At 43.5% G+C, this 24,951-nt stretch overlaps 1 protein-coding gene across 2 annotated transcripts in view; it reads right to left on the bottom strand.

Annotated features, from left to right (window-relative positions):
• The window catches only part of PLCB1 (phospholipase C beta 1), a 663,557-nt gene extending 644,872 nt beyond the window's left edge, over positions 1-18,685 (bottom strand). For both annotated transcript variants that reach the window (XM_050952023.1, XM_050952024.1), the window contains exon 1: positions 18,499-18,685. In XM_050952023.1, the coding sequence (XP_050807980.1) occupies positions 18,499-18,597 (99 nt within the window). In that variant the 5' untranslated portion in view covers positions 18,598-18,685. The remainder of the gene's footprint in view (positions 1-18,498) is intronic.
• Between the last annotated feature and the right edge of the window lie 6,266 nt (positions 18,686-24,951).

Here is a 24,951-nt window from a genome sequence, read left to right as displayed (position 1 = left end):
CTGCTCCAACCTGGGATCTTAACCTGGTGTTGTCCCGGCTCATGGGGCCCCCCTTTGAGCCGTTAGCTACTTGCTCCCTGCTTTACCTCTCTTGGAAGACGGCCTTTCTAGTAGCTATCACCTCAGCTAGACGGGTGTCGGAACTCCGGGCTCTTGTGGTAGACCCCCCATATACGGTCTTCCACAAGGACAAGGTGCAGCTGAGACCACACCCTGCTTTTCTCCCCAAGGTGGTCTCAGCCTTCCACGTCAACCAAGAGATATTCCTCCCGGTTTTTTTCCCGAAACCTCACTCCTCAGGCAGGGAGCAGCAGCTCCACTCGCTTGATGTCCGTAGGGCTCTCGCGTTCTACGTGGAGAGGACCAAGCCCTTCCGCAAATCCCCCCAGCTTTTCGTGGCAGTAGCGGACCGCATGAAAGGGCTTCCTATCTCCTCCCAGAGGTTGTCCTCTTGGGTAACGTCCTGCATCAGGACCTGCTATGACTTGGCCCATGTCCCTACGGGCCGTGTGACTGCGCATTCTACCAGGGCGCAGGCGTCGTCGCTGGCTTTCCTCGCCCGTGTGCCCATCCAGGAAATCTGTCGGGCAGCGACCTGGTCATCGGTCCACACCTTTGCTTCCCACTATGCCCTGGTCCAGCAGTCAAGAGAGGATGCGGCCTTCGGATCTGCAGTGCTCCATGCCGCGACTTCTCGCTCCGACCCCACCGCCTAGGTATGGCTTGGGATTCACCTAACTAGAATGGATGTGAGCAATCACTCGAAGAAGAAAAGACGGTTACTCACCTTTGTAACTGTTGTTCTTCGAGATGTGTTGCTCACATCCATTCCACACCCGCCCTCCTTCCCCACTGTCGGAGTAGCCGGCAAGAAGGAACCGAGGAGCGGGTGGGCCGGCAGGGATATATATTGGGCGCCATGGCGGCGCCACTCCAGGGGGCGACCTGCCGGCCCACTGGAGTTGCTAGGGTAAAAAGTTTCTGACGAACGTGCACGCGCGGCGCGCACACCCAACTGGAATGGATGTGAGCAACACATCTCGAAGAACAACAGTTACAAAGGTGAGTAACCGTCTTTTTCCCTGAGACAGCTGCCTGCCTGTAGCAGCCGTGTCACCTTATTTCCCTTGACATCCACCCTGACAAGCACTTATTGGTCACATAAGGCCAATGCTGTACCACTTTATAATTTGTTCTCACTGGCCTCTGTGGGTCAGGACTTGAAGATCTGTCTTTCTGATTCAGTCCTTACCAGGGCCACCGCACGGGGAGAATGCAGTATGGGCACTGGCTCAGTGGCATTTAGCTTGCTTTCTGACAAGTGGGCTGTGGGAACGGCAGCCAGCACGTCCCTCGGCCCGCACCACTTCTGGCAGCCCCCAATGGCCTGGAATGGCGAACCCCGGCCAGTGGGAGCTGCGAGCGGCCAAACCTGCAGACACTGCAGGCAAACAATCCAGCCTGGCTTGTCAGCAGCTTTCCTTGGTGGGCTGTGTGCCAAAGGCTGCCAATCCCTGGTAATGTCCAATACACAATGGAAACAAGCAGGTTGCTTGATTTAATGAAAAAAGTGATCCCATCTACCTGAAGTCTAGTCAGCTTCAAAAAAAAAAAAAATTAGTTGAGTAGTTTCAAACATGACTCTTGATCAACCATTTGTATTGTGGTGGTGCCTAGAAGCAACATACAAGGATTGGTGCCCCCACTGTGCTAGGCAGTGCACATACACAGAGTCTCCATCCCAAAGAATTTACAATCTGAACGTATGAGGAGGCAACAGGTGAAGACAAGCTAGTGAAATAACCAGAGTTGGTACAATAAGCAAAAGTGAGAGCATGTCCACCACTTAGCCATTTACAGCTATCATAGCAATGGTGAGACATCTGCCCTGAATACCCTCAGGTTTCTTATGGTTTTACAGTCTTTTATCTGTCCCCATTACTGTATGAAAGATGCATCTAAATTATAGGCAAATTTGACTATAAACAGAAATAGTGAAACTGCTTGTCAAATGCATAAACATAAACACACACTGGAAATATTTTCTCTGATCTCTTTCAGGTATCTTAACTTTAGCTGTCATTTGTATGAACAGAGTGTGTATGTGTAAAATCAGAGAAGGATGAAGAAGTTTTCATCCCAGCATAAGGACACATACTTTATAAGACCAAACTCTACGTTTCTTGTGGATGCACAAGAAATGCAGCATCAACCATTAATGAGGATTACCTGACAAAACTCACTCACATGTGACGTTATCTGCTTTGGGGACATGATTATTTATGGAGTCCTTTATGTCAGCTTTACAAAGCACAATGTCAGATTCAAATACCCTTACTCATGTTCAGTAGCACCTTACTGCACAAAACACTTGAATTCAACAGATAACACGTAAAGGTATGAGAAGCGACTATGTCCTTGCCCTGAAACTATTACAGTTCAACTCAGAGAAGCATTAACACAGTTCAGATGTAAGATCAAGGGGGAAAACACTGAGGGAAAGAAGCTACAGAAAGGTGGACAGTAATAACGAGAGGAAACACAAAATGTTCTAGCTAGCATTTCGTTAAATGAAAACCAAAAATTCTGTCTCTGAACATTAAAGTCATAGAACACAAGCAGTGGAATTTGTCTGGTAAGTTACACTAGGATGTTAAGTGTCCTGAGACAAGTGTTTTGACAGTCAACTGAAGGGAAAGTCTGATCCATTAAAAAAAACTACGAGTGGTACTATGTATCGGCAAAAGATGTCAAATTAAGAAGTATGGAGGTAGACAAGATATTTTGCTATGATTCAGCAATGCACTTGTGTACCTGCTTAACTTAAAATTTCAGTAGAACTTGTGCCTATGCTTAAATGTTTTGCTGCATAATGACAGGCTTAAGCACACACTGGATTGTTTTCCTAAATCGGGGTCTTTCCCAGCTCCAAAGGGTCCAAAGTGGTTGCTTATGTAGATCACACACCTTCTGGCTGTGGTGTTCTGTCCCATGTAGTGGCACCGAGACCACTTAGCTAAGGCTGTAAAGCAGACTCATTTTATCTTTCTCTAAGAGGCCAATGGCTTTTTGCTCATGCAGTAGAGGCTCATGCATTAAGCTCAGTTCAATCCTACCCACTGACGAGCAGGGCCTGTCTGTGTTACACTTGTACTAGACGCAATGGAAATAGTGTACAACAAACCTAATGAAGAAGAAATTGAGTGGACGTCAGTATCCGTAGAGTACTATAAAAGTGTTCTGAAATCTGTTCCTTTCAAAAAGAAATGATTCACATCACAAAACTGCCTTTCCTCAGCCCACCTCTAGACATTTTTTGTGCCGTCTGTACGTAAACAGACAGCACAGGAAAGAGATTCAAGTCGCTCCTCTGAAGGATGAGGCACACAGGACATTTGGTGGGGGCGGAGGTGTTGGGAAAGACAGGCATAAAGAGGTTATGTCTAGGATTAATCAGTTTTGCTGGTTAATCTTTCCAAATCAACTGCTTAAATCCAAAAGCTGTTTGGATGCATCTGTGCGGATGACATACGGCTGTCAAAGAACCATTTTTCAAGTCTCAGGCTGTGGGATGCCAGCTATACTCAGCAGACGTCGTAGTGCCACAAAAAGAATTGCACCAAAGCCTCCAATCCCCGTAAGGTGACAAAACAGAATCTGCATCATGCGATGCATAAAGAGGAATTATACATAGTCTCTAATTAAAGTTTCTGAATAGAATAGAAATTTTATTATAATACAAAATCAAAAGTTGTGCTAAAAATAAACTGCTGCTTTAAGTCAGGAAATGCAAAAGCAAGAGTTGCCACAAGAACATTCTCTCTGCTCTGTTACTAATTTATAATAATTTTGAGTCTTGTTTTTCATATTAATTGCACTGCTCCGATAGGACAGACTGACTATTTTATTATGTGTATTACCACAGAACACAAGAGTACCAACCAAAATTGGTGCCCCATTCCGCTAGACATTGTTTAAAACACAGAGCAAGAGAGACAGTGCCTGCCCTGTAGAACTTTTATTTACTATATCTGAATTTTTAAGAATTTTGTCTACAGATCTCCATCACCTTTATGTCAGCTGTGAGTGACAGCAGCAGCAGGGGCTGGCTTCAGACTGTCTCAACATTCTTGTTTCTAAAAATAAGAGCTCTCATCCAGAGCCATACTCCTATTTCTGGTCACCTCTGTGGAGTGCTCTTCCCCACTCAGAAGCACTCAGAGTCTTTGCGACTATTGACTGACAAGTAGCTCTTTATTGGGGGAAGGGGAAATAAAAAACCTCATGAAAACTCCCTATATATTTACATATATGAAAATGAGGAACCTAAATCAGTACATCAGGAGTTTGGTGAACCCCAGGAGGGGAGGGATAGCTCAGTGGTTTGAGCATTGGTCAGTTAATTCCAGTGTTGTGACTTCAATCCCTGAGGGGGCTATTTAGTGATCTGGGACAAAAATTTGTCTGGGAATTGGTCCTGCTTTGAGCAGGGGGTTAGACTAGATGACCTCAGGGGGGAGTTGTATGACTTCAAAGCAAAGTATTTCATATACAATTGCTGTATTATATTTACAAATAAGATATTATTACATGCCACACTGCTACAAGTCATCCTAAGGAGCATCTTCAAACGTATTCATTCAGTTTGCTCCCCCACATAACCGGCCCACTTCCCAACCTCCCCAAATGGAGCCATTTTACATCTGCACCTAGAACGACAACAACAAAACAAAGGAGACACAAAAGCACTTTAAGAGTGTACGAAATACAATTTCCTTCCATCCAGGTAAACAAGACATCCCTATAAAGGAAAAACACCCAAAGACAAACAAAGAGGGAGAGGGCAAATTCATGTCTTACCCACCTCAACTGAATCCAACACACAAAAGAAAAGACAGAGAATAAAGCAACAGAAGGAAAGATGAGGCTCGCTTGACAGCCTCCTCACACAAGTGAAAAAAAGAGGCTGTTTTCAGCGCAGTCTCTCAGGACCAGATTTCTAAAGAGCTCAACTCCCATTTAGGCACCTGATTGTCAAAACGGTATTCAAAGCCCAGCAGCTCCCATTAAGAACAATAGGTGTCCCTTTTGGAAAGCCAAACATGTATTTAGGTACCTAATATGGGAGCTGGGTTCTTTTGAACATCTGGCCCTAAATAAACAAACAGAAGAACCAATACATCGCATGCTGACACATTCATGGAGACGTTCCAAGAATACAATCAAGATGTGGGGTGGGGAAGAGAGACAATGAGGGTGGAGAAGAAGGAAAAAAAAAAAAAAAAAAAGGCAGAGAAAGGCACAGCAGATCTGCAATGTCTAGCCAACAAGTCCGGGCCACAAATGACCACAAATTGTTAGCAGCTTCAAATACCACCCTCTGCCTACTATAGCCAAGCAGAGCTCTGGCTTCTGATGGAGTTTCTCTGCAAATTCCTGAAATAAAAAACTCAACAGCAGCATGGACCCGATCTGACAGACCAGTACATACAACATCAGAGGATTTAAAAAAAAAAAATTCTGATTTTTAATTACAGATTTTTTTTTTTTTTAGTTTACATGTTCTTTGCTCTCTTCCAATTTTATAGCCTTGAATTGCTCAAGCAGACATTTTGGACTATTTTCTTTAAGTAGTTTCCTAACTGTTAGTATAAATTTCACATTTTGCATCGAGATATTTTCCACTAAGAAGTTTCACACTTAAAACACTCTTCTATTCCTGTGCTGTATTTACAACCAACACCAAGTCCTGACAGACTGCATTTACAGAAGAAAGTTGAAATGCACCAACCAAGGTACATGCTTCCATCAAAGTTTGAAGTTAATGGGACTTGTGCTCGTAAGTCATTCAGGAGACATGAAAATTCCCCCCTTAGAAGCATCACTTTAGGCTCCCATTTTGGAAAATTTGGGCCTGTTGTATATAAAAAAGTTCACTGTAATTTTTAGTGTACTGAAAAACCTAAGTGACTTTTCATTGTTGTAAAGAGATTTTATGCCCCTGAGGCACAAACAAAGACAGTAGGATGCCTACCCACACTGCACCACACTTTTGCCACTACTGCCCGATGCTGGGTGGACACGCTGAAAGGCACAAACGACCCAACGTGAATGCATTCAGCCATAACTTTTACTGGTGCAACTTCTGTGTTGAGACACATCCTATGAGAAATGTTACAAAAGTGGATGGATGGCTTCAAGCACAAGAGCAGCAGACAGAAGATCATGAGTAAAATTATGCACGTGTTTAAGAATTGGCAGGATCAGGGCTTTAATCTCCCAATATTTTGGTTTTAACCTATAGCAGTTTTGTAAGGGCTTGTCTACATGAATGTTTAGTTCATTGAAAACTGGGGTGTGAACCTACTCTGCACTGACCTGCTGCGCTGTCTGTATGGACCCTGCTGATGCTCTCCCAGTGTCAAAAAGCACTAGATAAATGCACTTTAACTGTTAATGCATGTCTCCAGGATTCCCAAGGACAGAAGTGGGCAGCAGGCTAGTGCGGGGTAAATTCATACTCCAACTTGCCACAAACTAAACATTCACGTAGACAAGCCCCTCAGAGTCAGCTATAGCCAGGCCCACAAACAGCGTTTGTATGGGTATAATTATTACAGTTATTGGTGTGGATTTTTTTAAAAACCAAAATAGTTATACCATTATAATCCCTATTGTGGATGCAGTTAGAGCAGTATAAAGGCACCTTATACCAGAATAATTAACCCCTCTTCCCATACAGAAGTAAGTTGTAGTGGTAGAAGCACTTTTATACTAGTACAACTACTAGGATTGTGCTGCTTTAACTACACCAGTACAGTATAGCTAAAAGCAGTACAAGTTTTCTACGTGAATAAGCCCTAGGATACTGCACCAAGAAGGGCATTTAAAACTATATGTTTAAAAAATATTTTTAGTGCATTATAAATTTTACTCTAAAGTGTGTCCTACTGCAACCTTTAAATGACTTCTAAATAAATTTAAAATAAATTCCTGATTTAAATGATTTTTTTAAATCAAGTTATTTAAACGCCTCAGCAATCTCCATCTTAACATAACGTTAAGATTTTAAAACCATAAAAGCCAAGCAACTCAGAGTTAAGGTTGTCGCAGCCCTTTTAACTCTGCTTCATGCATATGCGTTAAGGGTATGTTCCTCCTTCTGTTGAGGACAATGGTAAAATAGTCACAACTTCAGCGGGAGAAGGAATGGACCCTACAATAGGGGCTTTCAAAACACGGGGAAGGGAAAGATTAGCTTATCTTTGGCAGAGTATTTTTTTTTAAACATACAAATATGGAGTAACTGAGTGGTGGTAACAAAATGGAACAGACCTGCACTACTGAAGAGATGTGTTTTTTATTTAATTGTTTTTAAGAAGTGTAATATTAAGAGTAGGATTTTTAAAGATGCTCCATATTGGCCTCTCTCTGCTCTGCTGGAGCCCATGGGAACTTTATGGAGGATTTCAGTGGGAGCAGAGTTAGGGCAATACTAATTCTAGCTTTCTGCGATGTCTGCAAGTCAAGGAGGGGATGTCATTCCCAGCTCAAGGAGATATACAGAGCTAGCGCATGCAACAGAGTGTGTAGCCATGGCAATGCCAATGGCAGCAGGGGCTAGCTGCCCTGAGGCAGGGGCGCTGGAATGGGGCGGGGGCATGGCCCCATCACCTTTAAACCGGCTGGCAGTAAGGGTGAGAAAGTGGAGTCTTGGGGGGGGGGAAGCAGCGGCATGAGGCAGGGACCTCATGGAAGGGGTGGTACAAGGGCAGGAAGAAGGGGCAGCACAGGGCCATGGTACAGGCACCAGTGGCCCCCTCCCCACTTTTAGGGCACTTTCGAGGCACCTGACCTGAGTCCATGCCTAGGGTCTTCAGCAGGTACATACTCAGGACAGCTTGCACTGTTTTTAGTGCAGTAGCTGTGTCCGAGCCAGCTAAGAGCTAGCACAAGGATCTCTCCTTGGCCTCGGTCATAAACAGATAGTTAAGGGTTAATGTCTCTTTTACCTGTAAAGGGTTAACAAACAGGGAACCAAACACCTGATGAGGGCACCAATCAGGAGACAAGATACTTCCAAATCTCAGTGGAGGGAATCCTTTGTTTGTGTTTTTTGGGTTTGGTTTTGTTCTCTCTGGGCTCTGAGAGTGACCACACGTACCTACAGGCTCTCTAATCTTCTATTACATTTTTGTAAGTACAAAGGTAGAAAGGCGGTATAGTCTTTTTGTTTTTCTTTATTTGCAAATGTGTATTTGGCTGAAAGTAATTTAAATTGTATCTCTGCTGGAGGAGGCTGTTTCTCCAATTTCTATAAGCTGAAAGACCTTGTAATATTCCATCTTGAATTTACAGTGATTTTCTTTATTCTTTTTTCTTTTATTAAAAGTTTTGCTTTTAAGACCTGTCTGATTTTTCCCCTTGTTGAGGCTCAAGGGAATTGAGTCTGTACTTAACAGGGAAGGAGAAGGGATGGGGAGAGAAAGGGGGGGAACCCACCTGATTTCTCTGTGTTGTGATTCAAGGAGTTTGAATCACGGTGATCTCCTAGTGTAACCAGGGCGGGAAAGATCTGGGAGGAAGAAAGGAGAAGGGGGAATCCCTTTGTTTAGATTCGCGGAGCTTGAATCTGCCTCTCTCTCCAGAATAACCCAGGGAGGGGAGGAGAAGGGGCGGGGGAACCAACCTGATTTCTCTGTGTTGTGGTTCAAGGAGTTTGAATCACGGTGATCTTCCAGGGTAACCCAGGGAGGAGAAGTCTGGGAGAGGCAACGGTGAGGAAAGGGGTTTACTTTCCTTGTGTTAGGATCCAGGGGGTCTGGGTCTTGGGGGTCCCCAGGGAAGGTTTTGGAGGGGACCAGAGTGTATCAGGTACTGGAATTCCTGATTGGTGGCAGCTTATCAGATCTAAGCAGGTAATTAAGCTTAGAGGAATTCATGCTAGTACCCCAACTTTTGGACTCTAAGGTTCAGATTGGGGAAAGATACGACAGCCTCACATCACTCACCCAGCTCAAAAGTGTAGACATGCCCCTTCGTGTCATTTCGCTAAACAAGTGTTGAGGATGGGGACTGAAATGGGAACTCCACACCCTCACCACACAGGGGCACTGTGAACATTAATTCATTGATGTAGTATCCAAGTGCTTCAACAGTGAAGGGTGCCACAGAAAAGCCCTTGAAGAAGCCAGTAATTGTGTCTTCAGCGCAGGGTTTGAACAGTATGCAGTAAATAACCTATGCAGCCACCCACTGAACAATGAGGACTGTTAATAAGATTGAATAAATCAGCACCATCCATCCTGTGCAATGAATGAGCCAGGAATCCTGTGGAAAAATAGTATGTTATTATGTAATTAAAGACTGTATCATAATGCATACGCACAAGGGACCAAATTAAGGTTTCACAGGCAACCTTAATTCTGGCATTTCCTAGCTTTTGATTGCTTGATTTTGCAACCTTACTAATGGTCTTTTAATGTGGTTTGACTGCAGTAACAAAAAAATTTAAAAACAATTATTATTATTATTTTTAAAAAAAAAGCAAAGTTGTGGAGAAAGTAGCAGGTCAAAACTTTTCAATCAAACTCTTTTTCTCTAAACTGCAATTTATTGACATTTTTATGCAATGTTATCAAAACTTTTATATTCATTTAAAAACAGCCCATTTTGTTTCAGTAAATAAAAAATTTCAGTGACCATTTGGAAGCGTTTTAGTTAACAAAAAACCAGTTCTTGGTGCCTGCCACATTTTGATAGCCAAGCTTTTTCTCCATCCCGCCCCTCCCTCACCACACACACACACACACACACACTAAAAGAAAGCATTTTTGCACAATGGACATAATGATACATCAAACTCTACTGACAGAACTTTTATTTACCAGATTAAAACAGATAAGGATTTCAGTCCTTTCATCATTATTTGGCATAGCTATTTGAAGGATACTCCAAGCTTAGGGCACTAGCTTGTGACTTCACAGACCACACTTCGAGTCCTTTCTCCGCCACAGACTTCCTGCATGACCTTAGGCAATTGACTTAGCCTGTGTCCCAGTACCCCATCTGTAAAGAGGGTAAAACAGAACTTGCCTATCTCACATGGATGTTATGAGAATAAATATAAAAAGAGATTGTGAGGTAGTCAGATATTAAAGTAGTAGAGGAATTGAAAATCATTTTCATATCCTTTTGGGATAAGAGGCTGCTCATTTTATAAAATAACCTTGAGGCCAAATCTCTGTCCCAGAAAAATCAAATGCCTTCCAATGAAGTTCAATAAAATCAGAATTTATCCTGTGATGAAATATTAGCTGACTGAACATCTGAAATATGAATTTTTAAATTCAATATCCAATTATCTTCTTGCATTGCAAGAGAACTGTTATACTACATTTTCCCACTAGTTTAGATAACAGTGTATCCTTCCCTAGTTGATTTGTTCGTTATATTTAGTCCGATCATTGCAGATTAAATATTATTAAAAACTTGAACATGTTGGACTCAATAAAAGCTCTAAAACCAAACCGACTGGAAAACAAAGAGTTGTTCAGTTGAGTATATTTTTCTTCCTTTTTTTTTTTTAAAAAAAAAAAGAAGAGTCTAATCTCTGAATATATCCAAGAGCAGATCAATGTTGGTTCATTTCTGAGGTCTCAGAAATATACAGTAGTGACAGATTTGGACAGAATAAAAAAAAGCCAAACTAAAACAAGCTATATGAGAGCCAACAATTTAAACCACATCTGAAAGTTTCTTCAAGGGAGAAATACATTCTCAGGCAAGTATTCATAACTAGTTTGTTTGATTTATTTCTGCTTACCCATACTGATAATACTTGATGTGTACATATTTGGATGTTTATAAAGTATAATAAACATCTAATGTTCTCGATAAACTTCTGAAAAAGACTAAAACAAACAGGCCCATGAATTATCCCAGATCAAATCACACAGCACTAATCACCCACCAAGTTCAAAAGCATTTTATAAAATTCAGTAAAGATAATCTAGCATAGTGGCTCTCAACTCTTCCAGACGACTGTACCCCTTTCAGGAATCTGATCTGTCTTACGTATCCACAACTTACACATCACTTAAAAACTACTTGCTTACAAAATCAGACATAAAAAAATACAAAAGTGTCACGTACCAGGGGGTAGCCGTGTTAGTCTGTATCTACAAAAACCAATAAGGAGTCCAGTGGCACCTTAAAGACTAACAGATTTATTTGGGCATAAGCTTTCGTGAGTAAAAAACCTCACTCGCTGATGCATCTGAAGAAGTGATGGTTTTTATCCACAAAAGCTTATGCCCAAATAAATCGGTTAGTCTTTAAGGTGCCACCGGACTCCTTGTTATTTTTGTAGAAGTGCCACAGCACATTACTGAAAAATTGCTGACTTTCTCATTTTTACCATATCATTATAAAATAAATCAATAGCAATATAAATATTGAACTTACATTTCAGTGTATAGTATACAGAGCAACATAAACAAGTCATTGTCTGTATAAAATTTTAGTTTGGACTGACTTCGCTAGCCCATAGTAAAATTAGGCAAATATCTAAATGAGTTGATGTACCCCTTGGAAGAGCTCTGCATATCACCAGGGATATGCATACCCCTGGTTGAGAATCATTGGTCCAGTAGATAGGTCCTTCTGAAGTCTACCGAAGTACTCTGCATTAAAATTTCCGACTTCGCTAAGAACTTCCTGGGTGAGCACGAGCACTTAGTTTGTCTTCAGCTCTGTTCCCCATCTGTAAAATGGGAATAACGTTTCCCTACCTGCCAGGGGTATTGTGAAGATAAAATCCATTAGTGGTTTTGAGGGGCTCAGGTGCTACTATGATGAGTAGATGGGGTAAATATCTATATCATATTTTAGAGATGAGGATGTGGAGGCAGAGAGTGGTTAAGTGATTTGCCCATGGTCATAAAACAATGAAATGGCAGAGCCCAGGACCAAGATTTTTAAGAGTGAGTAGTGAGTCAACTTGAGACAAACTGAAGAACCTCATTTTCAAAGGTGAGTGTTCAGCCCTTCCTACAGATAAGACCCCTTTAAGGTATCTCAATTTGGGCACTCAAAATTCACTAGTCACCCTGGACTATCTTGCCCTTGACTTCCCGCCTGGTGCCCTAGCCACTGGATGCTGCTGCGCATAGAACAGTTCAATTCTGGTAACTACATTTTCAGTTCAAACTGGGTTCCAGGTTTAGGGTGATCAGACGTCCCGATAAAATCGGGACTGTCCTGATTTTGAGGAGTCTGTCCTGCGTCCGATTTTGAGGAGTCTGTCTCCTTAACATCTGGTCACCCTAACCAGTTTTATGGCCAGAGAGTCATCTAATTTAGGCAGCGTTCCTGGTAAATATAACCTCTCCATTACTTATTGGTAGACTACACTTGAAAGCGAAAGTAAATAGCATAAGCAGCAAAGACCCGGTAAAAGCCTTTATGTAAAGTACATATCACTTGGGAAGATAAGAAACTGTTTAAGTGAGAACTGAAAACAAATACACTTTTTAAGATATACCACTCCATTAACCTGCATTGGCATGCCAATTACCGCCACTAGACAATACCAGTTAAACTGTGTCCTAGCTCTGGGGTTGGTGCTACCTTGGCTATGTCTGTCCTGTTCCTGCTGGGGCCACACAGCAGAAATCACTACACGCAATCAGGGGTGCAAGAACAATTTGTATATAGTGGTGGTGCTGAGAACCATTGAACCAACCTGTAAGCCCAGCCAGGGAGCAACCCCAGATCCCCTAGTTGCAACAGCTATGCACACAAAGCCAGGGCAGAGCTCTGCCTCCACCAACTCCATGAGAAAAAAAAACAACTCCTTTATACTCCAGTTTCCTTAACTCACCCAGCTAGTAATATAACTGCCATTATCATTCCCCACCCCCTCCACTATCCCTAAACAAAGTGGACTTTGGAAAGCCTTACAATGTCATTTTGCAGTGAACGCAGTTCTTCTGGAGATTGCTTTAAAACTCTCCAAGGAAGAATTATTAAAAACCTTGTTTGATTTACAGCTGACTGGCCCAAGTAAATTTAGTTTATAAACCTTCTCTTCCTGAAACAGTAACTGTCCAACACTGGGAACAAAGGACACCAGCGTGTCTACAGCACTGGCAGTCAAACCAATGCTTGAATAACCCAGGCTTCTTTCCCTGCTACAAAAGGCTAAGATTTTCAGTGACCCGTGATTCTGCTTCCCTTCATTTTTGGAAGCCTAATTTGAGACCGCTTAGAGGATCCCAATTTCGGAGGGCAAGGTGCTCAGCCCTTTCTGACAATCACGCCCCCCCTATAATGAGTCTCAAGGCAAAAAATCCTTCAGTGGGGAAGCAGATGGCTATGGAGATAGTATAGTGGTGTATGAGAACTCCACTTGTCTTGTAGGATAGAGGTGTATTCTCTTTTATTTAAATAAGATTTTAAATGGATTTCAACATACAGGACAGGAAATCCCCTGCAGAACACATGGAATTTCCAGACTTTACAATTGTGTAGACTGCACAGATTTAAACGTAGTCTAAATTGACAGATTATCACTGTTCAGAGCACAGGCCAATGAAGTTGTCAAGAGTCTTTCAATTGAGATCACCTACACACTTCACACAGACATCGGATCAGTCCCTATACGAGGCATGTAGGTGATCTATTTGCACTTACCAGTAGATGAGGGTCCACAGCACATATTGAGCACGTGTTGCGCTTCTTAGCGGGCTCAGCAAAGTTACTAGATGGACATAGAAGCAAACTGCTTTCTGTACACCTAGGAATGGCTGCTCCAGGCCAGGTTCCAAGCACACTGGTGGGTGAGTTTAAAAGCCTGCATTACTACTGCTTCTGCCAGAAAACCAGCATCATTCAATCTCACCCCAGCATCATTCAAAGAAGTACTAAATTAATTCTTTAAAAGCTATTGCTTTAATCTTCATCCAATGCGTTGTGTGACTGTGTTATAGCCAGTAAGTGCTACTCTGGATAAAATCCTTTCAGCACTCCCATTTCCAGAAAGCTATTTTCAGTGGTTTATAACTCATCTGGAAAATTTTCCTCTGGGCTGAAACTTGGTACAAGTCACAAGGTTTTGCAGAGGAAGAGCCTTTGTTTTATGAGATGTGAAAAGAAGTCAATACGGTCATTTTTCTATTAGAAAAATAAAACTGACAGAAAATGTGCTGTATGGGAAAACATAGGTAGAGAATAATTCTGTCTTGACAGAGGAGTGGATCAAATCTTTTCCAAATCAGATTCCTAGGGTTGTACCAAACACAAAAAAAGTTGTTTTCAGGTGCTTTGGGGAGGCCAAAATAACAAACTGAAATTCCAGGACCAAGTTCTGTTGACTTGTGGATTCAGTGGGAATTCATCTCTGCTTACACACAGGACTAGAATTAATTTACAGGAGGAAGAAAGGGGTGAGAGAGGAATAGCTATTTTCAAAATCACATAAGGGATTTAGGAGCACGTCCCATAGATAATCAACGGGGCTTGTACTCCTAAACCCCTTAAGTGCCTTTGAAAATTTCCTCCTACAAAAGCTGAGTAAGAGAAGTATTCTCCCCTGCCTCCACCCAACAAATATTTCATAAGGAACCTTGGTGCATGAGCTTAACTTCTCTGCACATCCACTATGTTTAGACAATGGATCCAAGGTAGCTATAATGGTCTATGTTTTATTGTTATGGCAAGTTTAACATATTATGTATCATCATCATTATGGCCTATTGTTTCACAGAGGAGCTCCAGTATACACATTTTCACACTTTAGACCATAAAGCCTCAGGTCAATGATGCTCATTTAAAAAAATAAATAAATAAAATCTCTGAATACAGGCAAACAGGCTAGATGGCAGAGACTCCCAAGTCTCTGTTGACTGGCTCAGTAGCAGATACTTCAAGTTGTCACTAAACATAGATTTGCATGAAATGTCCCATACTACAGAGTGCTAAATTAGGTTCACTTCCACCAAAATATTTTTTTCCTGGGATGATTCCATTGCTGGAATGAGGCATTGTGGATAAGAAAAAAAAAAAAAACAAACCTCTCATGCACGTATACTAAGTAAATTGCAATTAAATAAATCAAAAGAGTTATGGCTCAAAACTATTTCACTAGGTTATGCCCACGGCAGGTGTCTCAGTGTCAGATAGTCTCAGCCCGATTCCTACATTCATATATGTTCAAGAGAACCCTCATCGCCCAGAGAAGCCCATTGATAAAGAATGGTGCTGAGCATGGGGATCCATTCTTGCCTATGAGGTTGCAGGACTGGGGGGTCCATATGTGCCACATATAACAGGGAATCTATGATGATTAATCTTGATTCAGGATTTATATCCTTTGTCAGTTTTTGCTAACAAACTTCATGCTTAATAATGTGGGCGGTTTCATTTTGTCTATATAATATTAATAGTTATAATTAAATAAAAAAAACACTCAGTAAGTTATTTATACAGGAAGACTCCATTTTCACAGAGTGCATCTCTTCACCTATAGACATTTCTGAATAATGGTTCAGTAATAGCCTTCACAAATAAAAACGAAGGACCAAATTCTCTGCAGACTTAACTCCATCAGCTAGTTTTATCTGAAAATAATTTAGCCCTATCTTTCAAGGTAACAATATCAGCAAGACATTGCAGAGAATTCTGCTCTTGCCACAGTTACACATCCAAGGGCCAGGAAAAAGAGGCAAACACACATAACCCATGTTTGAGAACTCCTTAGATTCTTCACCTGGAGAGTATAAATCACTGTTAACTTGTCCTCAGCATATATGTGGTTTGTGAATTTGCTGGCAAGATTGCTTACCAAAAAAAAAAACTAAAACAACAACAAAAAACACCACCACCACCGCAGTAAGGCTGAGAGAGTGTTGTGATCTACAATATGGCAAATCGGATGAGTGAGAACTCAGAGGTGTCAACTCAACCTGAACAGCAAGTTAATTATTCATTTTAGATCCAAATCTACCTCAGGCACTATATGACCCTGGTGTTATCTCACTGTTTATTACTGTAAATTATTGGCACAGTCATGAAACTCAGCATCTAGGAATTCCTTAATAAGTAAATCCCCGTTGCTTCAGGACTTCCCTCCTAATTTTTTGGTGTTGCATCCCTCATTGCAAGCATTTGTCACACATTTCTGAAGGTCAGGATCACACCTTTGGTCTCTTGACAGGTTGAGAGCAATGGTTACGTGATACTGTGGAACAGAACTGGAATGGTGAACTGCACTCTCTCTCGGCTGTCCCACTAACTGTTACTGTGCATGTCTCTAGAGAAGAAAATTTTACAGCAAGAATTTTTTTTTTTTTGAGAGCTGAGCTAGTATAAAGGGAGATATTGAAAACTAGTTCTTCTCAACGACTCTTGCCATTCAAGCTGTGCAGCACGTCAGTCTTCTCCTTTATGTCCAATCCATATACTTTCATCACAGTGCTGCCTCTGTGTATACTTCAGCACCGACCCTGGTGGGGTATCCATTTCTCTAGCTGTGTGTGGAGGGCAGGAACCCTTGAGGTTTTACCACAGGAGCAACCACTGAGGGATGGGATTGGCAGTGAACCTGTCTCCTCCGTTTCCTTCCACCCGGTGCTATATCCTCCCCACCCATAACTGGTGGCCCAATGTGGGGGGAGAGGAGAATGCTATCCACCCAGTCTCTGAAGAAGTCCCTGGCACAGCTTATAGGGAGAGAAAGAAATCCCAACTGCTAAATGGCTACAGTGCAGGGGGAAGCACACAGCTACCCCTCTCCCACACAATGTAGCAATGCTGAGATGAAGAGACAGAAGAAGGGATCGGATTTCAGGGGAGGAAAGGACCCTGCCTGTATGTGTGATTTTGTAAGGGGGGGGGGGGGCGGTCAGGGCTGGCGCTTCCATTTCGGCGACCTAGGCGGTCGCCTAGGGTGCCAGGATTTGGGGGGTGGCAATTCGGCAGCAGAGGGTCCTGCCGCGCTCAGAGTCTTCGGCAGCAATTCTGCGGCAGGTCCTTCACTCACTCTGGGACCCGCCGCCGAAGTGCCCTGAAGACCAGCAGCGCGGAAGGACCCCCCACTGCAGAATTGCCACCAATGACTGGGAGCATGGAAGGACCCCACCTAGGGCGCCAAAAACCCTGGTGCCGCTCCTGGGGGGGAGGGTGCGTTTTGCATTGCAGAAACAAGAATATGCAAGAAGGGGGGCTTGTGGGGAGGCTTGAATGCATCTAGATTTTGGGAGTAGTCAAGGATAATGAGATGTTTGCCGAGGAGAGAAGGTGAGTGGGTACCTGTGATGTTCTTTGTGCAGGGGATACAAGAGTGTGCGTATGCACAGGTCGTGTGATAGAGGGTGGAGAGGCAAGTTGGGTCAGGTAGTAGCTTTTTATTGGGCCAACTTCAATTAGTGAAAGAGGGAAGCTTTTAGCCTACTTCAGTTCACAATGTGGAAGGGGAAGAGTCCATAAAGAGACTGGGAATGAAGACGACAGGAGAAAGCAGCGAGGGGCTGAGAAAGTGGTCGTTATGGGGAGAGGGAGAGAGAGAGAGAGAGAGGGAGAGAACACACACAGGGAAAGAAAGAGGAAGGGGACAGAAGCAAAGAGAATACACTTTATATTACTGTATATAACAACACAGGGTAATACAGGGTAAATTAGATGGAATAGAACATAACCAAGAGACACAGAAAAGGGGAAAGATAGTTAATGAAGTGAAATGGAAAGAACAGATAGATACAAGGGAGGCAAAGTAAGTTCAGAAAAGTTTTAGTACACAAAAGACAATTTAGATGTCAAAGAGTTACAATAAATAATATATACAAAGGTGCACCCACTAGCATATATGGTATGCTAACATTAATAGGGACAATAATTCACTGACAGCACAGAAATAAATCCGTCCTGTCAACCTGCTCCCCCTCCATTTTAAACTGTCCTCTTCTCCTCCCAGAATCATCCTCCAACTTTTTAATATGTGCTTGCACCTGTGTCGATTCCTGCACCAAACATTCGCTCTGCTCTCTGGAAACAAATCCATTCACTCGGAGGCAACACCACACACCCGTGCTCGCACCAAACCCTCTGCACCCAAATGTGGATTCCGCTTTTTTGGAGGAATAATCCTCTTCTTTCCCCCTCCCCCCCGGCCACCCCGCAAAAAAAATGAAATTGAACAGGCTGAAAGGACGCTGACCCTGCTCTCAGCTCTGCCCCAGAGGGGTAGCACACAACAGGTTTAAAACAAGGTGAGGCCCCCCCATCCCCATCCCCATCCCAGGGCGGTACATGACATGCAGAGCGCAGGCAGCTCGCTCCATGTGCGGGTCGGAGTCGTGGATCGATCCGCCCTGCACGTTGCCGTTCCCCCGCCGCCCGAGGGCAGCCCTGGGGGGGACGCGCGTGGGAGTGGGGGGGGACGCGCGTGGGAGTGGGGTCCTTGTCGTGGAAAAGGGGGGCCGGGGGGAAGATCCGACTTACATCGTCCCACTTGACAAATTTGGTGCCTTTCTTGAGGAGGTCGGAGACGCAGACGGGTTTGAGCTGCAGCGCGTGGACGCCTGGCTGTGCCCCGGCCATGGGCAGCCCCGGGGGAAGGACGGGAGCCTGGGCTGCAGCCGGGGAGAAGCCGGGCGAGGGAGTCACCGGCGCGCAGGGGCGGCGAGCAGGCAGCTGGCGCGGCCGCCGGCGGACAGAGCCATGCAGCGGCGGCGGCACATCCTATATACACGCGCGCCCGCCGCGAGCGCGCTGCCCGCCCGCCTCCTCCTCCTTCCCCAGCTGACTCGGCCCCCAACTTTCCTCCGCGCTGGGTCACCGGCCTGCCCGCGGGGCGGCAGCGCCACCTGCCGGCGCGAGGAGGCCGCTGCAGCGGGGGGGGGAGTGGAGCGCGCGGGGGAGGGGCTTGGTTTGCAACCCCCCAGGTGAGGATAGGGCCCGGCCAGCTCTGGCCCTATGTAGGGGGAGAGAGGGGCTAGCACAGCTGTAGCTTTTCCCCTCTCCCCCCACTCCAATCCTCCACAGTATTTCAGGGATCTTTCCCCGCAGGCAGCTGGGGGCAGGGCCCACCTGCAGAACAGGTGACAAGGGCTCTCTCTGCTAAGCATGAAGGGGGAAATCCTGGCCCCACGTGGCCTTCACGCAGAAGCAATATTCCACCCAGGAGTCTTATAGCTAGGGTGACAGCCGTCCCTCCTGCCCAGGGACTGGTGACAAGCGTCCCTGGGAGCATAGGACGTACAGGAGGCAGCCCACGTGGCAGCTGCAATGATGGGAAAGATTCCAGTCTGATACAAATGCTGGGGTTATTTGGTTTTTAAAACCTGAACCTCCCTGCCCTGGGTGCGGGGCTTGTAACCTGAGCCTGCCACCCAGGGCTGAAGCCCTCAGTCTTCAGTCCTGGGCGGTGGGGCTTAGGCTTGGGCTTCAGACCCAGGCCCCAGCAAGTCTAATGCCAGCCCTGGCAAACCCTTTAAAACTGGGTTGTGATCCACTTGGGGTCCCGATCCACAGTTTGAGAATTGCTGCTTTATATCATCAGGAAAACATATGGGAAAAAATTATGTCCCTAACTTTCCTACAACTATCAGAGGGGTAGCCGTGTTAGTCTGGATCTGTAAAAGCAGCAAAGAATCCTGTGGCACCTTATAGACTAACAGACATTCTGGAGCATGAGCTTTCGTGGGTGAATACCCACTTCTTCAGATGTATGTGGTGGACATTTCCAGGGGCAGGTATATATATGCTAGCAAGCAAGCTAGAGATAACGAGGTCAGTTCAATCAGGGAGGATGAGGCCCTGTTCTAGCAGTTGAGGTGTGAAAACCAAGAGAGGAGAAACTGGTTCTGTAGTTGGCAAGCCATTCACAGTCTTTGTTCAATCCTGAGCTGATGGTGTCAAATTTGCAGATGAACTGAAGCTCAGCAGTTTCTCTTTGAAGTCTGGTCCTGAAGTTTTTTTGCTGCAGGATGGCCACCTTAAGGTCTGCAATAGTGTGGCCAGGGAGAGCAGGGAAAACCTCTCTTGGTTTTCACACCTCAACTGCTAGAACAGGGCCTCATCCTCCCTGATTGAACTGACCTCGTTATCTCTAGCTTGCTTGCTAGCATATATATACCTGCCCCTGGAAATTTCCACCACATGCATCTGAAGAAGTGGGTATTCACCCACGAAAGCTCATGCTCCAAAACGTCTGTTAGTCTATAAGATGTCACAGGATTCTTTGCTGCTTTTCCTACAACTGTCCTTTATTTCCTTGAAATGTAGCTCACCCTACCTATAAAGAACACCATGCTTAGACACGGGTTCTATGTCCCGCTCTGCCATTGGCTGGCTGCGTGACTTTGGGCACGTCATTGCACAGCCTTCTGCCTCAGTTTCCCCATTGTGCAATGAGGATAATGATACTGACTTGCTGTGTAGAGCACTTTGAGCCCTATGGCTGAGAAGTGCTGTATAAGAGTTAGGGATTATTATTATAGTAATCATTAAGCATTTCTCTTATTCCCTAACTTACTGTAACAGATGGTGTGAGAGCACTGGGTTTGCAAGACCCAGGGGCAAAAGTTGTATCACTTGCTATTCAGGTACAGTGTGACAGATAAGGCTGTTAGTGGTTACAGATACCTCTTCAGAGAGAATAAAATGCAGAGAAAGTTGAGGATAAGTCTGGAAAATATTATTGGAGTGCTGTTCAGACAAAGGGGAAAAATTCATTAGTCTGGAAACTGACAAATGAGGTGATCAAAGGGTAAAGACAACCCCTAAAATCATCACCTCCCTTCGGTCTCTAGTTATGATCCCATAGCACCGGTCTCTAGTGAGCCACAAAAGTGTATAAGAAAGGGGTTTTTGAAAGTTTTATGCTCTCTTCCTACTGAGAGGTTTTCTTGGACTAAAGACCTGTGACCTTAATTCCATTTTAGGTATCCTTTTCTCGATTCATTTAAACACAGAATGTGCACTAACATTCGAGTGACATCCTAAAACAAAGGTTTTTAAGAAAAAGGTTTTTGAAGAACAAAATCAAACATGCTTTAACACTGACCTTCTGCCTGTTGCACAGTCACTGCAGAATTAAAGTGTCAGATGATGCAGCACATAAGAGTTCGGATTTCCCGGTAGAGGTTTCTGGGTGACCCTTAAGATTTAAAGGCAGCTGGTCATACTTGTTCTAACTTAGCCAATGAAAATTATGCAGAGGGAACAGCCTTTGAGGAAAATAAGTTTTGGGGTTGAGGATTGTTATTACAAATAATTCATTTGGGGTAGGTATATGTTTTTAGAGACATTTTAAAAATAAGTTACAAGATTGTAACAATTTACTCATTTGTCTGTTATTGTTAGTTCCTGGGTTATTAAAACGTATTGGACTTGCTCCAACTTTCATTGACTTCAATGGGATACTTTCCATTGACTTCAATAGGAGTTGAATCTGGCCCTTTGTGATAGTCTGTGCAGACAATAATCAGTGTTCCACTACCAATGAACCCGTTTGATCTATTTTTTATTCTTATCAAGCTTGCATGCAAGAACGAATGTCACATTAGTCAGGATGAAAGTCTGCTCACTCACTGCAGTGCTTTAATTTCTGTTGATTTGCCATGATTTAGGAGAGAGGATGCCAAATTCAGTTTTCAAATGCACCAGCGTAAAGCCAGAATAGCTCCATTTTATTCTGGGGTAGCTGAGAACAGAATCTGAGTGACAGTTTACAGGATTGCCTTTTCACCCAAACATATAGTGTGTGATTTATGAAGAGTTTGGGTTGGAAAAAACAGGTAGGTGAGAGTAGGGGCAGTAGAATGATCATCCATGATGACTTAATCTCTCACATTCCCAGCAAGCTACCGAATTCACCTGTAGGAAAAACACCCATGAAGGACTTTCATTGTGTGTGGATCTCCATGCAGGGTACCCATCTTGGTTATTCCATCTGCTTATTGGCTATACATGAGAGACTTCTCTGTCCCTTTTTCTCAACAAGAGAGAAATAACCTAGACACCTGAGTTAGTCTTTACTAAATCCAGCATCAGGACAGACACTTCTGATTCACTGTGCTGAAAAGCACCTGGTTCTCCACTATTCCATCCTTACACTCCATTTTGGGAATGCTTTAAACTTAATGTCTAAGAGTTGCACATACAGCATATACCTAGCTACTCACCCGCACATATTTCAACCACAAACTTCTTCAGTTAAGTCACTTATATATGAGATGTACCTGATAATAGAATTTGGCCTCAGAGAAATATGCCTTTTATTGCACACATAATTAAGGTAATGAATTTTGCACCCAAATAAGAGGAACAAAGGAAAATATAGCATGTTAGTTCAATAACTAATTCTTAAAAGAGATGAGTGAGGAGATGGCATCAAAGAAGGATATGAACATTAGTAATGTTAGCATTTGTCTTGCTTCTTTGATACTATGGACCCAGAATGAGATCCTGGATCCACTGAAGACAATGCATGTTGCAAATAAAATAAAAATGCACAATTAAAGTCAAGCTTTTATAGCCACAAAGGCTAAAGTTAAGGTTCTTGGAGAAGGTTGGGGTCAGCAGGAAGGAGAGGTGAGGTGGTCTTATCTCTAGCTGGTTGGGGCAGTTCAGGGAAAATAAGAACCTGACATACTGCAGCTCCAAAGTCTCAGGGCATGTCTACACTATAAACTTAAGCTGACCTGTGTTAGTTAGAGTTATAGCCACTGCAGTAGGATAGCCACTGCAGCAGTATAGCCTTCTTCGGTTGGTAGTGCTTGTCCTCACAGGAACACTTCTTCCACTAACTTAAGAGGGGCAGTGTTTCGGTCCCTGCCAGTAGCCCAGTTCCCCAGCGCCCCCTACCCCCGGGTTCTCTGCTCCCTGCTGGGAGCATGGCAGCCGACCAGACTTCGGGCATGGAGTTTCCCACCAGGTACAGCCATGCCCCCAGTGAGGAGCAGGGAACCCAGAGCCAGGAGGGCAGTTGGGCTCCTGGTGGGGAGATCTGCTCTGGGTGTGTAGGGAGCTGAGAAGCCCAGGGTGCAGCAGGGCTCCCTGCAGGGAGCCTTGGCAGCAGCCTGAGCCAAGAGCCTGGGTGGCAGCCTGGCTTGGAGCAGAGACCAGGCAACATTCTGGCTGGGGAGCTGGCTTTCTTGTCAATTCACTGGCGCTGTGAAATTGACAAGAATGACAGCCAATAGATGTAAGTAACACATTGTCTACTGGGACACGGCCTCACCTTCACTATACTGGCATAACCCTATACCTCTTGTGGAGGTGGAGTTATTATGTCGGTGTGGTATGGAGCTTTCATCAGCTGGAGCAAGGCTGCAGTGTGCACACTGACATGATCTGGTAACAGAAACCATCATCTAAAATGCTGTGAAGTTGCATTTGCACCATGACTGAACTGATTGCTTCAGGAGCTCGCTTTTGAATGTCTCAATGTTCATGCATTCAGAATCTCACCCTTACTGATGTATTAACGCAGATAGTGTACGGATATATTAAATGCACACTATAGTTTTACATTGTGTGTGCACGTGTACATATATTTAATTTACAGAGAGAATTCAATGTACAGTGTGTGTTAGATTCACATATGCTTATGTATGTAGACAAATACAGATAGGGGAGTCAAATGATTTAAATAACAGATGGCATTGTTCTAAGTAAGATTAAATAAAGCTATAAGAAATATATTGAATGACTGTGCCATAAAGTGGTAAGGAAAATATGTGAAAAATAGAGTTCCTTTATCCTAATTTCAGAAAAAATAATGCAAAATATCACCCAGAAATGTTATCCTGAGTATATCAGAATTTTAAGTGTTTGCAGATCAAAAGTGAAAGGCAAATTCAGTTAAAGAAATAAAAAAATGCATCATCTTAATTACATTGTGAATTGGGGCAAAGTATGTTTTCCTTACTAATACATTCCTCACTAATACTAATTCCTTACTAAGACTCACTGGCTTCAGTAGGACAACTTGCAAGATTTGGTCCTAAGTCTCCTAATAACAACAAAGTAATGCCAAGAAAATAGTCTAGTAATTTCATGGGTAGGATCCAAATCTTACCAATGTTTATTGCGATGTGTAGTGAAACCCTCTCACAGATGACTGTCTTGTGAAAAATAAACCTAGTAAAGGTAAAAATCCCCATGAGATCTTTTTTCAGTCAATCCCTCTGACTAAAATAATTCACACCTGTTAAACTAATAATTTTATGCACCCAAGAACAGTGCACGGTGGAATATATTTACATTTAATTTGATCAACTCACTAGGTGCCATACGTAAATAAGATCTGATGGCTGAAGTCTGATATGGGCTTTATCTTTATAGGAGTGAGCAGACAGAGTGGCTGTGCCATTTAAGTTATCAGGTGACTCAAGAGTGAATATAAAATTCTGGCACACAAAACAACACCATAGCAACAAAGACAGCCTGGCAACAGCAGCAGCTGCACAAAGGAAAAATTAGAAGGAGGGGAGGAAAGGGAAAAATAAAAGAGCAATCTGCCACGAACATCTATTCCCTGTCAATAGAATTTAAAAAACAAAAAAACATGTTTTCTTCATAACGTGTCATAAAACATCTTTTAAAATCCTGGGAGAGTATCGACTATTAGAAAGCTTAATGCATAGTAGCTGAGATTATCTGTGTCTTCATCAGCACCTTCATGTATATGAAGTGACCCAATAACTCACATCTGCACTGCACCCACCATTTATTCTGGATTGGCTAGCCTGATACACAGCTGGCACACGTGTATTTCCACACCTCAGAAAGCTGCTCATTTCTTCTGAGCAGGATGCAGGATTAAGTAGATCTATTCCCCAAGTGATCTTTAGAGCAAACATTGCCTATCAGAGCTCTCCAGCCAATGTCTTTGGAGCTCCGTGGTTCTATATATCCTGGAGATTAATTCATTCCACTGGGAAGTCA

The sequence above is a fragment of the Gopherus flavomarginatus genome, chromosome 4 (genome assembly GCF_025201925.1).
Source record: "Gopherus flavomarginatus isolate rGopFla2 chromosome 4, rGopFla2.mat.asm, whole genome shotgun sequence".
In the NCBI taxonomy this organism is placed as follows: domain Eukaryota; kingdom Metazoa; phylum Chordata; order Testudines; family Testudinidae; genus Gopherus; species Gopherus flavomarginatus.
The sequence above is the reverse complement of the archived record's forward strand: the minus strand, read 5'-3'. Positions and strand labels throughout refer to the sequence as shown.